At 39.8% G+C, this 16,287-nt stretch overlaps 4 protein-coding genes across 4 annotated transcripts; 1 reads left to right on the top strand and 3 right to left on the bottom strand.

The window, feature by feature from the left end:
• Nucleotides 1-21: 21 nt before the first annotated feature.
• Nucleotides 22-4,362, bottom strand: LOC140356332 (sentrin-specific protease 5-like). The gene is made up of 9 exons (XM_072441200.1): nt 3,847-4,362; nt 3,648-3,753; nt 3,414-3,555; nt 3,291-3,338; nt 900-977; nt 687-824; nt 538-621; nt 393-443; nt 22-313 (listed from the first exon to the last, which is right to left on the bottom strand). The coding sequence occupies exons 1-9, from the start codon at nt 4,358-4,360 to the stop codon at nt 197-199; spliced, it is 1,278 nt and encodes a 425-aa protein (XP_072297301.1). The 5' UTR covers nt 4,361-4,362; the 3' UTR covers nt 22-196.
• Nucleotides 4,363-6,033: 1,671 nt separating this feature from the next.
• Nucleotides 6,034-7,703, top strand: LOC140356333 (alpha-2-HS-glycoprotein-like). The gene is made up of 7 exons (XM_072441201.1): nt 6,034-6,295; nt 6,415-6,525; nt 6,592-6,673; nt 6,753-6,907; nt 6,974-7,066; nt 7,132-7,203; nt 7,278-7,703. The coding sequence occupies exons 1-7, from the start codon at nt 6,098-6,100 to the stop codon at nt 7,680-7,682; spliced, it is 1,116 nt and encodes a 371-aa protein (XP_072297302.1). The 5' UTR covers nt 6,034-6,097; the 3' UTR covers nt 7,683-7,703.
• Nucleotides 7,704-8,083: 380 nt separating this feature from the next.
• On the bottom strand, nt 8,084-11,364 carry LOC140355826 (uncharacterized). The gene is made up of 7 exons (XM_072440469.1): nt 11,034-11,364; nt 10,782-10,958; nt 10,585-10,703; nt 10,340-10,511; nt 10,161-10,276; nt 8,323-10,093; nt 8,084-8,118 (listed from the first exon to the last, which is right to left on the bottom strand). Exons 1-7 carry the CDS (start codon nt 11,254-11,256, stop codon nt 8,084-8,086), a joined length of 2,613 nt encoding a protein of 870 aa, XP_072296570.1. The 5' UTR covers nt 11,257-11,364.
• A 1,427-nt stretch (nt 11,365-12,791) lies between these two features.
• On the bottom strand, nt 12,792-15,441 carry LOC140356334 (profilin-2-like). The gene is made up of 3 exons (XM_072441202.1): nt 15,108-15,441; nt 14,384-14,576; nt 12,792-14,101 (listed from the first exon to the last, which is right to left on the bottom strand). Exons 1-3 carry the CDS (start codon nt 15,234-15,236, stop codon nt 14,004-14,006), a joined length of 420 nt encoding a protein of 139 aa, XP_072297303.1. The 5' UTR covers nt 15,237-15,441; the 3' UTR covers nt 12,792-14,003.
• Nucleotides 15,442-16,287: the final 846 nt, after the last annotated feature.

Here is a 16,287-nt window from a genome sequence, read left to right on the forward strand (position 1 = left end):
TGTATTAAACAATCAAATTAAATTAAATAAATCAAACCTGTCCAAGTCATTGAATTCTGAACATAAATGTGCATATTAATGCATTCACAAAACACACACTAACACTGAGGTCACATGAGGTCTGCCTTCAAGAGAACAGTGTAAACTCAAATAAATGTGGACTTATCCATGTACAACAAGTAAATTCTTTCAACTCTTAACACTTGTCACGCAGATTGCGCTCACAGAGCTCTTTGTAGATTCGCTTTCGTATGTTTGGCATATCCCTTTGAGAAAACTGCAACGATTCAGAGAATGCAAGACATCTGGAATACTGAGGAAAAAAGCAATATAAATCACACAAAAAAGAATAATGAAATAAGTAACATTAAGAGCAAGAGATGACAACCAACCTCCAACACAAACACACCACAGTCATTCTCATTAGTTTGTTGTGGAATTTCCTAACATGAACAGTAGATGGAGACAAAAACCGTGTTAACACAAAGTATACTTGTGCAGCAGCAGCAGCTCATTTCAAACCAGAGAAATGCCCACCTCAACCAATGACACGGTCCAGCCTTCTTTAAAAGCGTTTTTTTTCTTCTCTTTTGCTTCGTTTAACAAGTATTTTAGAATGTTCTGTTGAAATTGTAGCATTTTAGTTTGTAATGTATTAGAATATAATATCAAGTAGTTTTTTTTACCTTTGCTATTTTATGGAGATAAAGTCCTTGGGAGTCATACAGGCAGACCTTTTTCTTAACAAAGTCTGCAGTCACCAGACACCAATGAACCTCAAGGTGCACAGGCACCAGAAGCAAATGTTTTGAAAACAAATCCACCTAACAGAAAGAAAAGTAACAGTATATCACTTAAATTCCATAAGTAAACTCACATTACAATGACATCAATCTTACCTGTTTTGTCCACCTCTTGACTCCTTCATATCCCTTAGTTACAAGTTGTCTGTGGAAAAAGCTGTTAAGAAAATGGACCTAATGAAGAGAAAAAAAACAATTTTAAAAGGAATCCACAGTGTTATAGGGGTTAACGATTCTGTTTTACCACAAGAACATTCCAGGTTTAAGTCTTGGGATAATCTGTGTGAAGTTTGGATTTTGTGTGTGACTAGTTAGCACACTGACTGGACCAAAATCTGTACACACAATCAATTCATCAAAATCTCCCTCCCTCCCGACTTCAAGGATCAGAAATCAGGTTCCCATGGTTAGGCAACTAGTGATCATGGTAAAGGTCTGATTCAATCTCCAGGACATGACTCTAAATCAGTGGTCCCCAAACTTCGGCCCGCGGGCCGCACCCGGCCCGCTGGGCCTTTCAATCCGGCCCGCTGGGCCTTTCAATCCGGCCCGCTGGGCCCGCTGGGCCTTTCAATCCGGCCCGCCAAGCTTGTCCAAGTTATATTAAAAAATATTTGAAAAAATGTTTAAAAAAATGTCGGAGTCAAACTCATACTGTGGCTGGCCGTTCATTTTCCCTTTCGCCTGTAATGCCCACATTTCCCCAAGAGATGGCACTGTTCCCTCTAAGCTGCGCCTGCGCAGCTGCGCACTGCTCGCACATAAGATCTATGGCGCGCAGAAAATAAAATTCACCACAAACGGCCACTGGGGCCAATCAAGCAGGAAGCGCAAGTGTTTGACACACTGTAGATCTTGTGGACAGCAGAAGCACTGTCCAGGGGACACGTCGTGTTCTCTACATTTTTAGTTTCAAAACGCTGTGTTTTATTACAATCAGAATCATATTTACTGAGAAATTAGCGCCTTATTAGTCCCGCAGAGCGGACCGCAGCCCGAGGCGCAGCGCGGACCGCGGGCACGTTCAGTAGACATGTCACTGGCGTGTCACTATTGTGTAAATGAGACTTTCTTGGCCAGACCTGACTCACGAGTCAAAAGACACATGTGCATCATTATCTGGATCATATTTCTGTGTAAATATCTCATGTCACAACGTCACACTCACTCACACTGAGTACGAGCTCAGGAGCAGATGATCCAGATGTGAAGACACAGGTAAATCAGCTCACACAGAGTCTTCAAGGACAGAGGGGACAGAAGGGACACTAGAGACAGCTGTGATTTGTTCTAAAGCGGGTCTAAAGCAGGACTAAAGCGGACCGCAGGGTGCGCCGCGTGCGCCACGAGGCCCCCGGTTTAAAAGACGCATCACTACTGCGTTTATTTATGTGTAAATATCTCATGTTACAACGTGGGCACCTGCGGTTTATGACAGGTGCGGCGCTGTTAGTTTATGAATAATATCATCTAGAAATGGTCTTGAAGTGGCATATTTTGGAGCAGTTGATGAGCATAAAGTCACAGCAAGAAGCAAACGCAGCATCAACCTGGACAAAGTGTCCAACCACTGGAGACATGAGAAGGACAGAAGTGCAAAAATGTAACATTAAAGTCAAAATGTTTGCATATTCTGGTGACATTTATTAAGATGTTTTATTCATGGATATTAATCATTCCATGCTGTTACTACTAGATCATTTATGGGTAGAAGAAATGCTAATAAAAAAACGGTCCAACACTCTTAAACTTAACGACTTTTGTGCTTCACTGAATGAAACAAAACCTCCGGAGGACGGCACAGAAGATGCTGGTCTTGTTCTGCTCGACCTGCATATGTGAGACATTCAGTGTCATGAACATGAACAAAGCCCGTCACAGATCCAGCTTCACTGACAAACACCAAAGGATTGATCCTGAGAATTGCCACAACAAAACTTACACCAGACTTTGATGCAAAACAGGGAGATCAACAACACTGTTCCCACTGAAATTGAAGGTCAATTTTCCTGCTGTGTTATGGAAAACAATTTTTACATTGAGCATTGCATTTGTTGCTTTGTTACAAGTTACAGGTCAAATCTTGCCTGTAATTTATAGTAATTTATTAGTTCACACAAACACACCATATTTTCCTGGCCCGGCCCCTCGGCCAAATTTTAGAACCCAATGTGGCCCTCGAGTCAAAAAGTTTGGGGACCACTGCTCTAAATGATTGTAATGTCCCCCAAAAATGTGCAAAAACAGATGGAAACAGCAGCAATAAGGTCCCAGCTGAGGCCAAGATAAAGAATGAGATTCCAATTCTCAGGGTAACGTTTCAATTAAAATAGGGTGTGCCACGAGGTCAGCACAACATTCCTGCAGTTTTTTTTTCTATTCCATACAAAGAATGGGACCAGGAAGGATTAGCCATGTAGTACTATGTGTCTACTGTAATGTATGGTATTTTATATATGGTATCAACAAAGATGCAGTATCACTTACCTTAGAGTGTGCCAAGTCCATTATCAGTTCTCCATACATGTTAATCACCTGTGGCAAGATGATTGATATTATGTCCCACATGTTTCCATTATAGATGGTTGTGTGTCAGGCTTTTATTCAAACCTGGTCATTTAGCCAATTCTCACTGGCCAGTGTTGACAAGTCATCCAACGTTAGTGTGTGCTTCTTGTATTTCACTTCAAAATATGGGATAGTATTTATTTTGGCCATCTCTTCTATGGTTGTCTCCAAAATCAAGACTTCACTGTAAAAGAAAAATACACATTATTACAAAGATTTGTCCCTGGGAGTGAGCCAGAATAAAATGCATTTAAGTAGGAATAAAGAAACACTTACTATTCCTTGAAGTCTTTTTGTAATTTCACTTTTAGGTGTTTTGATAAATCAATTTTCTCTAGGGGAATAAAACTTCCATATTTTCGGTGGAAGTCATACAGAAATTCTATACAAAAAGGAACAATGCTCAAGCTGGTTAAACAAAGAATCATCAAAATGTAAACTGAAAACAAAACTAAATGAATGAGAGGAAAGATACCTCGAATATTCTTTGAAATAGTTTCATGTGGACTCTCAATTTGAATAGAAAGCTCTTCATTTTCTTTGGCCAGAGTCACATCAACGGACAAGTGCTGTTGGAGCACTTCTGTGTGCATTACATTGTGGGAAAATCTTGACTGGTCTCTTTTAGAGTCATTCAGAGCATCAGAGACGTCTGCTTTTGAGGGAACGTCATGATGAATTAAACAGCTACAACTGACCTTGCACATTTCTACTTTCTTTTCAGAAGTTCCATTGCTTAAGACATTAGAGGACTGGGAAGATCCTTCTGTTTTGGCGATCCTCATGTCTCCGTTTGTTTTCAAAGGGGTCCGTGGACGTGAGCAATAGAAGTTCTTGATCACTCGTCGCTTGATTCTGGACCTTCCCAAATTGCCAGTTTCTTGGCGTTTTCTCCACAACCAGAATTGTAATTTGAGATGTTCTTTGGAAAACATAATAGCGTTCTTTCTGCTGTGAAAACTCTTTTTCTTGTCCCTTGTCCAGATCATGTTCACTTGGACGTGCACCAGGAAAGGACAGACCTTATTTTACACTCAACCCGAGGACCATTGCCTTCTCTGTGATGCACACATTATGGTTCTTCCTCGCTTCTTCACTCTCCAAGTGTTTCTCTTGTGTCAAGACGGATGGACCTTCAAAAGAACCAAGTTTAAATTATACTTTTGCAGCAATGAATTCTAAGCGTGACATCCAGCCAGACCGGCATGGCATCCCAAAATGTAAATACAACTTCTATGTCGCACATTGAGTACGTCACATCCACAAAGACCAATCAAAATGGTCTTTTTCTTCTTCTTTCTCGGTTTAATAACACTTTCCAAACCAAGGACTACGAAAAGTCTGAGGAATAAAGTCTGGCGGTAATGCAACAATTGGATGCCAACCGCCATAAAACAACAACAACAACAACAACAACAACAACAACAACAACAACAACAAGGAAAACCATGTATGCTGCCACCTACTGTACCGACGTGATAGAGCGACCTGATAGCTTACGTTTACTTTTAAAAGATGGAAGCCTTTCGTCCTATCCTCAAGTTATCTAAAATGATGTGACCTCATGTTATTGCAACCTGTATAATCAAAGTATAATGCTACAATTCACTGGATAAATATCAGAAATATATAAAGACACTTGTGAAACTGAAATACAGCCATCATAAATGAATCAAGCCAGAATACCCAGACAATTATGGGTTTACTGTGGAATTTAGTTTTTTGTTTTTGAAATTTAACTTTAAAAAAGCAACTATTTCTTGTATTAAGAGAATGCAACAATAGATAAGATATATACAGGTGAGCTGGCCCCTGTCATCACGGACATTTTTAGCACCTCCTTGGAGTCATGCCACGTCCCAATCTGCTTCAAGTCGTCCATCATCGTCCCCTGTCCCAGAACTTAAGACGCTCTATCAGTCGTTACGTCTATAAAAATGTCTTTGTAACAAATTATTGTGTATCCATTGTGTATCTTGAAACTACAAAATACAATCTTCATAAACAATATTTTTTATAAAGATGATTGTGACAACTTGGCCCATAGGGTGTGACAACTTACCCTGCTGCGGGGCATGTGTTGGAACTCTAATAACTCTGGGTGAGAACAAGATGAATGGAATGAAAAGACCAAAAATGGTTGTCTTTGGTTTCTGAGACAGAGATAAGAATGAAAAAAGTGGTAACATACCCCAGTCTCCCCTACAGATATCTGCTCCCAGATGTATTGAAATATAAGCATTAGCTGCTACCCACACAGGTAGCCTTTGTAACTTGGCCTTAAATGACATGATGTGAACTCGCAGCATCTGCCAAGACTGAACAAATATTCCGAACAAACATTCTTTTAACTTGTATTCATTGAAATTGGAGCTGATCATTCACTGCGACTCCACTGAACATTTTTATTTCTACAACCTTTATTCATTGATTCTTTTAAGGCTAATTGTTAAGAAGCATAATATTATTTCATGTAAAATACAGGCACTTTACATTGTGAATAGAATCAGTTAATAGACTAATAGATAGGTAATAGATCATACATTTGGCTAGGAGCCTATAACCTATAACCTATAAACCCCAAAGTGATGCAGCAAGAGCAGTTTATAATGTTTACCTTGACTGTTATTGCCTCATGTGGCCAATATATAACTCACAGACAGTGAGAGCCCCATTTCTGTGTCTAACATTCTGCTTATTCCACCAGATTCACTCTCCCATAAACAATGCAGTGTCTGAAGTTCGTAGTGGCTTTGGGACTGCTGATGGGGACATGGGCGCAGATCAACGTGTTGCGTCCAGAATGTGACTCTCCCGAGGCAGAAGAGGCTGCGGTGGCAGCTCAGGATTTCCTAAATTCTCAGCACAGTCATGGCTACAAGTATGCTCTCAACAGGATTGAAGACATCAAGATTATTACAAAGGTATTATAATAGGTCTAGTTATCGTGGTACAAGTATTTTCTTGTCTTTTTTTTTGTATCAAAGTACAGTGCAAAGAGGTGTGTGTTGTCTGCTGCAGTAAGTTTGTTTTGTCTTCATAGTTGGATGGAGAGAAAACCTATGAATTGGAAATAGAACTCCTGCAGACAGACTGTCATGTGTTGGACCCTACGCCAATCTCAAACTGCACCGTTCGACCCAAAGTTCAGACGGTGAGAAGTAACTTGCACGGAATGAGACTTGGAAGAGGAGATTATTTTTTATTTTTCATTGATCAGGCAGTTGAGGGAGATTGTGATGTGGTCTTGAAAAATGTCAGTGGAGCTTGGACCGTCACAGCATTTAAGTGTAAAACTGACGGTGACCAGTATTCTTTATACTGTAATATTTTATTACAAAATGTACACCAATTAATCATGATTACATTGTTTACATTCAGAGTCCACAGAAGATATTTGCCTGGATTGTGCTACCCTCCTCTCCCTAAATGACACCAAAGCCCTGGACTTTGTTCAGGCCTCTTTGGGTACATTTAACAACATGACAGAGAATGTCACTTTCTCCCTACTAGAGGTTGGAAGGATGTCATCACAGGTTAGCATGTCAAAATGTATTCATCTGTATTGACGCTGTCCTGGGAATAACAAGGATTTTCAACAGATTGTGTCTGGTGGGCCAATCTATTTGGCTGAATATATTGTTGCGGAGGCCAACTGTACTGGAGATGTGTGTGAACCCTTAAATGCCATGGCTGTAAGTACAAAGCTGATGACAATGTACAATGATGATAGAACATAATAGCATCCATCTTTCTGCAGACCCTTGGCATATGCTCTGCCAAAGGATTGAATTTTCAGCATACAGTAGACTGCAAGATGTTCCCCAACATGGTAAATTATACAAAAATCAAATATCCACAATTGTATACACTTCTATACAGAAGCTTTGTCTGATTTCCCCCCAGATTAATGTGCTTGACAGCAACAGCACTGCAGCTGCATCTCCAGCATTCCATGTGCACACAAGTAACCATTCAATGCATGGTCTGCGACACCACAAGTTGACAGCTCGCCACGACCCTCTGAGCCTCTTGTCGGCAGAGTCAGCAGAGTCAGCAGAATCTGCAGAGGTGGTGCCTGTAGCCCCAGCAGCTGATCCTGTTCCAGCCACAGACCCCAGTCAGGCTGCACCCGTTGCAGACCCTGCCCCCGTGGCAGACTCAGCCTCAGATTCATCAAACAGTTCCCAACTCCCTGAAATTGTGTTCAAGAGGGACGTAGCTGCAGTGGTCGCAGACACACCGGCAGCTCATGCTGCTCCAGTGCCTCTTGTGCCAGTTTGTCCAGGACGGATTAGATTCTTTGATTAAGTTGGGCTTTTAGAAATACATCAATTCAATAAAAGCAATAGATTTAGACACCTGCAATTATAAACCATTGTAAATGTTCAGTTTAATTACAATATGTTCACTCTGCAGTTTATAATCTTTAAGTACATTTTAACAGTCATATGGACTTTTTTCACATGCCCAATCCACTCACCCATAACTGCAATTGCAAAACAAATGTTTGACATTGGTAAACATTGTTGGCCATGAACCCATTGACTGCTATAAACTGGTCACCGCTAAGTATCCCTTCAGTATTGCAGCAGAATTATACCGGACAGTTTTCCCAATCAATGGTATTAAACCCAATTACCTTTGTATACACACGTAAACAGACCATTAGTTTTTGGGTAACATTTTATTAATATTGGCTTTTCATATCACTAGTACAGACATCTCCTTTCAGATAACTTCTTTCCTGAAAAACAAACATTAATCATTTACTGCAGATTTTAAAAAAATAAAAATCACTGAAATATTAAAAGCTGTTTCATACATTGCCTTTGTTGTAATCTTTGAGGTGTGATTTCAATTTGGGGAACATCTTGTGAAGTCCTATGTATGTGACCAAAAGATGAGTAAAGCCTCTGTGGAAATCTGACAGTGGTAAGTTTCTGTCTACCAGAAGGATCTTTGGATGAAGGTGGTGCATTAGGGCCAGTAGAAGATGAAGTCTGTAGCTGAGGTCCAGGCTTGCCTCCCGGAGTCAAGTCAGCATTACCAGATTCCCCTTTGAGTTTTAAGAATTCTTTTGGGAAAATAACTTCACGTTTTTGACCCAGAGTGTCAGATGTCAAAACAGGGTTGCTACTCTCCCTGCCTGGTGGACCCTGTTGAAGGAGCACATAGCCCCTTTGCTCAGAGAAATAACTCTGAGTCTCCTCCCGTTTCGCTGTTTTTCGGTCATCAGCAGAATGGTGGTTGGACACTCGGTCTTGTTCTTGAAGGGTGTGATATGGAACCAAATTAGGAACCGGCCGATCTAAACTTGCTGGCCCTTTCACGCGTTTGGCTGGCTTAAGTACATGCTGGTGACTCCTAGACAAAACGTTTAGCGCTGGTGGGCCATCAGACTGCTGTGAAGATTGGACATTATAGGGCGAATATACATTTGCTCCCTGCACTGGAGCAAAATATTCAGAGTAATGTGAAGGAGTTGCACTTGAGGGAGCGTCAGGGTGGTTTTGATGGTTCCAGTGATTCATAACACTATAGGGGACATAAGCATGGGGTTCAAAATATGGATAAGCAGGTTGATTACCAGTTTGCTCATTGGGCTGGTTCTCAGACTGTGTAGCAGGATTGCCCTCTAGTGGTCGGTTGTATGTCTGCCTTTCATGCTGTCCTCTGAGTGCATTGCTGAAGGCTGTGCGGCTTGGATGGACAGGTGCTTCCCCAAGGCCTGGTGGACCATAACCAAAGTTTGGTATAAAGCCATTTGGTAGTCCTTGTAATGGGGGGAACTGAGGATATGAATTACCATTTTGCTCATGTGGAACAAAATGATACATGTGATGATGGAAAGCAACTTGTGGACAGCAATAAGGAAGTCCGAGTTGGCAGTACTGGGAACACACTACTGGTTTGGTTCCAGGTTTAGCATTTGGTGGGAATATAACAACTGTGCCTGGGCGTGAGATGGGAGGGTTGTGTGGTTTTTGTGTTGGGGGGGTGGGGGTTGTGGGTTCGTGAGGTGGGTGCTGGGAAGGAAGGGGGTAGAAGTACGGACCAAAAAACTGATGTTTAGGAACAGTTGCCGGTGGACTGGCTGTAGAAGTTAATTCAGGCTGCTCTGTGGGATAGTAATGAGGGTACAGGTAAACTGGTGGCACAGGACCTTGTGGCTCTGGTGGTGCAGTGGACTCCGTAAAGGCCGTGGGCTTCACCGGATCTTGTGGATAATAAAATGGATAGGCTGGGTGAGGCTCAGGCATATACCACTGTGGATAGAAAAGTTGAGTTGAATCCCGCGCAGGGTCGTCTGGATGTGCTGGATGTGCTGGTTCGTGTTGGGGGGGCACGTTAGGGTAGAACATAGAATAGGAATGTCCCACGCTATCATCCAAGCCCGGGGGCACATTCCCTGGATTCTTCTCACCCGATAGGGGCAACTCCGGGTACCCTGGATAAAATGGTTGTCCTACCATCTTATCGCTGGTGGGCTGAGGAACTACTTGCTGAACAGCTTCTGGATGTTGAATGTACCAATGGGAAGGGTAAAACTGGTTCCATGTTTGGCTCTGGGCTGGTGGTATAGGGTATTCTGGTACCCGAGGAGGTGTAGAATCATCTCCAACATCCATCATCGGTTTGGAAGAGTCGGCTGAATACAGGGAGGGGCAGAGGACCTTGACTTCATTGTCCCTTAACAATTTCAGACCGTAAAATCCATCCTGAAAATAAAGTGATAAGAGTACAATCCATTTATGGCATTTCAATCAACAGTTCTTAAAAATGTACTTTTGTCTCCATGCAGGGTTTGTAGGAAATGGAGATGGTTGTGCCCTCAGGATGTTCAACTGCACCAAAGCCACACCTGGGCGAGGCTTTCATCAGCGGCTCCCAGTTCCCATTCACTGAGGAAGATTGTACATTAACATAACTACAAGACTTTGTAGTTTATGTCGATGGAAACTTACGGTTCACTTTTATTTCTGAAAGACCAGAAGTCCAATCAGTTTTTACAACCATTCCCTCTGCGTGGCAGGTCACCATCGGAGGGTTAGACGAGTGTGACAAAGGCTGACTCAAAGGGCAGGACATTTGCACTGGTAATCCCAACCAACGCAGTGGAAGCACATAACGGGACTCCTAAAAACACGACTGCATTAACACGGAAGGGACACATTTCGAGAAAGCCAGTGTAGGAGTAAAGATCACTTACTTCGACTAGAACAAAGCAACCATCATAAGGAGCCACTATGACCAGATCCCGACGAGTTGAGCTGATTTTATAACCACAGCTTTTAGGCAATTTAGATAGGGAAAGAGGAGAAAGTTCACCTGAAGAGAAAACAATGCATCTAAAATAAAAGGGTTTGAAAAAAATATATGTAGGTACCATAAAAAACAGCAGCTCACCCCTGTCCACAAAAAGCAGAGCACCTGGTTTAGAGTCTGCATCTTGTACTTTAAGCCTCATGTAGTTTCCGGAGCAGTCTACGGTTGGGTCCATTTTCAGAAGTCTCTCCACTGCAGTGTTGTCATGTCTTGGAAAGCCATGTTCTTGTGGCGGGTGTGAGCCAGGGACTTCCCAGGCTGACGAGAAATAGAAGTTTAGAATTACATTTGATAGAAGATAACATTGCTTATAGATAATATTCCCCCACTTACTCATGTCTGACTGATAGTCAAAGTCTAAATCTATTGTTTCCTTTGATTTGCCGTCTTGCTCAGGTTTCAGGCCAATTAACAGTTTCCCATGATGCCAGTGAAGCATTTTGCTCAGTGATATACGATTTTCTTTGAGTTTTTTTGTATGACTTGTACATTGACAAAGAGAATATAATAGAAAAAATCCTAACGATAATAAAACTAAATTGTTGTTGCACGCCATTGGTGCAATGAAACAATAAAACAAAAACCAAACCACAGCAAACTAATGTTTCAACAGTGAACCACTGGAACTCAATGGTCTGATTGAAGGCTTAAAGAGCTCTCACTGTGGCAGGTGCTGCTTATGATTCAATCAGGAACAGGAAGTCGTGCCTCAGTCTCTCCCGGGACAACCAATCAGCATGGAGTCAAAGGCTACCCATGTGTTCATGCAATACAAGAAGTATGAATTATAACATCACTTTTAAGGGAATAGGAAAAATAAAATAAAATAAATAAAATAAATAAGGGAAATGTTGATTATAACATGAAAATGTTTTAACATTTTCTAGATTTATGTCTGGAACTAGTATATATCGGGATAACCAGTGATGTAAGCTATACCAAAAAGTACAATGCAAGCATGAAATATATGTTCTGTAGCTTCAGTTATTATTCTCATTATCAAATAGTTTGCATAGAAAGTCAGCATATATATAAGAAAATTAAACATTATGTTTTGAGAAAATACAAATGACTACAGTTCTTTGTTAAATACATATCAAATAGCAGGATTGGATCGTTTAGAGTCAAATAGATTGTAATCATCCAGTGATGGACTTCCAGTGATGGAAGTCTCGGAGATACCATATTTCAGTAAAAAATCATGGCTATTAATATCACAGCTTAAGATATTAGTTTGACAACAATACTGCAATGATTTTCTTTTTTAAATATCGTTTTGGCCCGAAGGCTTTAATAGACAGGAAAAATGAAATGGGGGATGAAAGAGAAGGGAGGACATGCAGTCCAGTTTCAAACTCACGACACTGAAGACGGCTGCACCTGGAGCCTGGCATATGTGCTGTGAATTAACCACTCAACCACTAGGAAGCGCAGCAAGGATTTTCATCAGTTGTGTTGAGAGCCAAAGTTTTGAAAAGGTAAACTCTTTTCTGTACGACAATATCCCCTTTTACAGCAACATATGGAGTTTCACATTGGGGTATTAGAGCGAATTTGTGTTTGGAAATCCTTCTCCAATGTAATAAAACCTGTTGCTGTTTTGGGGAAAGTTTCATTTTATGTCATTGTCACATCTTAGCAAAACTAATTCCGTGCCAAAAAATGTATAGATACTGCACCAGGAATATGAAACCGAAAATGTTTTTGTTGTTTTAAGAATTGCCTCGACCAATTTGTTTTTACAGTGCAATTAATGCATTACAAATCTATATATTTTACACCACTTTCTTCATATTATTTTAAATGTGTTAAAATGTGTTTACTAGTTTTATAGCATAATTTGCTATTGATAATGAAATACATTTAGAAAATACACTCCATTTTTGTATGAAATATGCAATGATGGAAACAAAAGCCATTGATGTGTGGGACTCTTGAAACAGCCAACAAAATTTTAATAGTTTACATTTAATTTCATTCCATACAAAGCTTTTATTTTCTTATTGTGGCTTAGTATAAAAATCCAACACCAGCTACTCACTGTTTTAGAAAGAAATGCACAAGACAATGTTCTTCTTCCAACCAACACAATTTCAATGTGTACAGAGCATCATTTATTTTTTTTAATATACTTCTAAGCACCAATACTATGACAATTTGTGAATACATTTTTCCATGTCTAAAACACAAAGATGTCCTTGATGTTGAAGGCCATCAGCCAGGTTTATAGTCAAAATGCACCAATAGTGTATTCAGGAGACAATGCTGAACATCTGGTCAATGATATGAAGCAAAACTAGTGTGTACAAATTGTGTTAATCTACACAGGCAATTAAGTTATACAGCCACATCAAGATAAAACAAGTGAATTGGTCCAATTTACAAAAATGTAAGAACCAATGGACCAGCAGGTTGTGGCTTTGAAACCTTGGTAATGCTGAGCTCAACAGCCAAACAATTCATCAACTTTGGGAACACATTCATTTACAATAGTAATATGTTGTTATGGAGTAGGACTATGGGGATATAGGGTACACACAAAGAGGAGTGGTCACTTATTGAAAGGAGGGAGGGTTTGATGGCTGATGAGATTTTGTTTGTAAAATGTCTTTTTTTTTTTTTTTTTTAAATGAAATGCTTTCACAACTGTGAACATGCAACTTTAATGCCATTTTGATGAAAGAAAACAAACTAAATTTGGCATCTCTGTTCCAGTATTTAAAGTACAATGTGTACCTCAATAACCCTCACATAAGTGACATTATACAAGGCATATTCCAATCGATTTCACTCTTTTACAGTGTTTGACAGAGCAAATGCCATTGCGGAAGTGCCAAAAACAAGAAGTGTATGACTGTTAAACCAGGAACATTTAAACAAAAGAGTGGACAATAACACAAAGTCCTTCGTATAAAAAGGTGACTGGGACAAAATAGAAAAATCTACTCATAGAAGTCAGTGTGGAATATTGGGGCGGATTCTACGCAGATTGAGAGGCGTTTAATCTCCAGACCTCCTCAGGTACTCGACCATAGCACGTGCTTTCAGATTAAGATTTCCACAATGGATTGCCTCGTTCCAATGAAAAAAAAAAACAATACTGGAAGAAAAAAAATTAACAAAATGGAAGAGTCTCCTCCTTTCAGAGAACAAAGGGGGACCAGAGATGACGGTCTTACCACTCCCCATAGCTATTAAAAGTTTCCATGACATTTGACCACTTGCAGGAGAAATTTTAACAGCAACATTTATTTTTTTCCTTCTTTATGTCCCACAATTTGAACCAAGCCAACTTGAAAAACATTAAAAGCCTGAATCCCTCAAGTATTTTGCCATCTCGAAGGCCTTCTTATTCAATACGCCTCCGTGGATTCCTTCTTTTCCCATAACAAGAACCAAAGCTGAAAAAAAAAAAACAGATAGAAAGATAGTTTAGAAATGTGAAAACCAATAAGATTAAAAATATATATCACAATTGAAAACAATTAAAAATGGTTGTCAACAAAAAAAAAAAAAAGTTGTCCTTGTAATTTAGCTCTAAGACATTAAAATATGACTTCAATTCTCTGATGCAACAATGTAAAACAAAATATTACGTTTTAAATGCCAATTGTGAAATACAGCAAAGTCTTGGATATATTAAAAGCTCCTTTTAAAATGTTGTAATGAATACAGATGAGTACCTGTGCCTGCTTTTCCTACAGAGATATTGTAGGTTGGTTCGCCTCCTTGGCTCTTCGTCCGGATGTCCATTGTCCATTGTCCATCCTCCTGCAGGCCGTCTCGAAGAATTGAACACTTCTTTGCGCCCAGGGTCAGGCCACTTATGAACATGGAGGTCCTGTCCTTGGCAATAAGAGAGTCGATTTCTTGGGGCTGGAACATAGAAAATTTCATCAGTATCAGATGAAAGAAACCAATAAGTCTGTTGGAAAAGCCATTCACTAGTAAAAAAATACAAAATATACCCAGTGGATGAAAATGTGCAACACTTCAATGCCTATTCAACTAGTTTGGTAAATTCAGAGCTGTTAAACACAAATCTCCTTGTGCAGGACAACAAAAAGGGCACAAGAAAAAAAAAGAAAAAACAAAAAAAAAAGGATAGTCCTGTAAAGACTAAAAGGTTTTAGCTTTAAATCTTTGTCCGGCAGGATTTACATTACGATCACATTTTAAAGGGGCATATACAAAATGAATTTAAGTTTTAATATCACCAATGTATGAGAAAATGTGCCGATAAACTCCCAGGATCCACACGCGGTCAGATAATCTCGTTACTCGTTTTCCTATAGGCCACTGTGGATGCCCTAGCTCAATGCTAACACACATGCGTCTGTGCGGACAATAAGACAAGCGCTTTCAATCACCACCTTCACCACAACCACTTGTCTTCTAATGTCTTACCGTGATATTACTAAAAGTACCGCCAGATTGTGATGCCCAAACATATTTGGCGTCAGTATATCCAACAATGGCGCTATCCTGACAGGAACCATCGGCCATCAGGTTGTCCACGTAGGTTTGCCACGACATTCTGAAGAAAATTAACTAATATTTTAAAAGCGCTGGATATAATGCTACCACACAACAGGCTGTCTTGGTGGCAAAACAAATCCGTTCAGTCCCAAATCTATGCCACAATTTGGCTAATGCTGTGGCAGCAAATAAAGCCGGGAACAAGGAGGCGGTGCAGGGTGTAGTCCGTACCAGATCCCTCCGCACAATGAGACAGGGGCGCTCTTTAAGACAGCGCAGTGTGATGCGGGCCAGAACCAGAACCACAATCAGAACCGACTGTGCGGAAATGCAGCCGAGGAGGACGACCACAGACTGTATCGAATTATTATTTTATTTTAAATTAATATTTATATAGTCACAGGTGGCTATGCTATGACATTTTTTTGACATCGATTTTTTTTGGACATCGAATCTAGTAAAAATATTTGTTTTAATTCGATGGGAAAAAAATAAAATAAAAACATAAATCGTAATAAAAACACAAAATAACCTTCATACTTATTACTCAAACATTTGATTACTGGAATCACTCTTTGATTCTCTCTCTTTAGGTTACAGTTGTTATTTTGTTTTTGTTTGATACGGCTTTACTTATTTATTTTATTCCCCCCTAGTTCTTAAAGGTATTCAGCAAAGTTGCCTCTTGTCTTGTTTAATTGGTGAATAAAAAATAAATTTGCGTTTACACTCTAAAACCACTAGGGGCGATGGTCTCCATGAGTTTGTCATAATTTGACTCGGACCTGAAAGAAAACAATACTTTCACTCTCCATACCATGGACCTATGCTACAGCCCATCTGCTATTTAATGTCTACTTTTAAATACAATACATTCTGGTATGTTGTAAATACTACAACATTCCCATCAAGTTGCCCCTATTGTATAAAACTGCATTTGAAAGAGTGCTACAGCAGACGGACTTATTGGTTGGTCTTATTTGTTTATTATTACTTTATTATTCAAATATAGAAGCGTGGTGTCATATTTTCGATTTTAAAATATTATTATTTTTCATTTTATGATTAGGTTTATTTTCATTATAATCATTGTTGTTATTATTTTAAT

Source organism: Eucyclogobius newberryi, unplaced genomic scaffold (genome assembly GCF_026437365.1).
Source record: "Eucyclogobius newberryi isolate DKJ021-1_F unplaced genomic scaffold, fEucNew1.0.hap1 SCAF_12, whole genome shotgun sequence".
In the NCBI taxonomy this organism is placed as follows: Eukaryota; Metazoa; Chordata; class Actinopteri; order Gobiiformes; family Gobiidae; genus Eucyclogobius; species Eucyclogobius newberryi.

What these genes read in the sequence shown, in the direction of transcription:
- LOC140356332 (XM_072441200.1), bottom strand. Translation starts at nt 4,360, where the DNA reads ATGATCTGGACAAGGGACAAGAAAAAGAGTTTTCACAGCAGAAAGAAC. An exon ending in TATTTCAAAGAATATTCGAG is followed by an intron (nt 3,754 to 3,846) that starts GTATCTTTCCTC and finishes CTTTTTGTATAG; the next exon opens with AATTTCTGTATGACTTCCAC. An exon ending in GGACCGTGTCATTGGTTGAG is followed by an intron (nt 444 to 537) that starts GTGGGCATTTCT and finishes TGTTCATGTTAG; the next exon opens with GAAATTCCACAACAAACTAA.
- LOC140356333 (XM_072441201.1), top strand. Translation starts at nt 6,098, where the DNA reads ATGCAGTGTCTGAAGTTCGTAGTGGCTTTGGGACTGCTGATGGGGACA. An exon ending in TTGGAAGGATGTCATCACAG is followed by an intron (nt 6,908 to 6,973) that starts GTTAGCATGTCA and finishes GATTTTCAACAG; the next exon opens with ATTGTGTCTGGTGGGCCAAT. An exon ending in AACCCTTAAATGCCATGGCT is followed by an intron (nt 7,067 to 7,131) that starts GTAAGTACAAAG and finishes ATCTTTCTGCAG; the next exon opens with ACCCTTGGCATATGCTCTGC.
- LOC140355826 (XM_072440469.1), bottom strand. Translation starts at nt 11,256, where the DNA reads ATGGCGTGCAACAACAATTTAGTTTTATTATCGTTAGGATTTTTTCTA. An exon ending in TGACTATCAGTCAGACATGA is followed by an intron (nt 10,959 to 11,033) that starts GTAAGTGGGGGA and finishes ATTTCTCGTCAG; the next exon opens with CCTGGGAAGTCCCTGGCTCA. An exon ending in TTCAGAAATAAAAGTGAACC is followed by an intron (nt 10,277 to 10,339) that starts GTAAGTTTCCAT and finishes AATCTTCCTCAG; the next exon opens with TGAATGGGAACTGGGAGCCG.
- LOC140356334 (XM_072441202.1), bottom strand. Translation starts at nt 15,236, where the DNA reads ATGTCGTGGCAAACCTACGTGGACAACCTGATGGCCGATGGTTCCTGT. An exon ending in GTACTTTTAGTAATATCACG is followed by an intron (nt 14,577 to 15,107) that starts GTAAGACATTAG and finishes TCTATGTTCCAG; the next exon opens with CCCCAAGAAATCGACTCTCT. An exon ending in TGTAGGAAAAGCAGGCACAG is followed by an intron (nt 14,102 to 14,383) that starts GTACTCATCTGT and finishes TTTTTTTTTCAG; the next exon opens with CTTTGGTTCTTGTTATGGGA.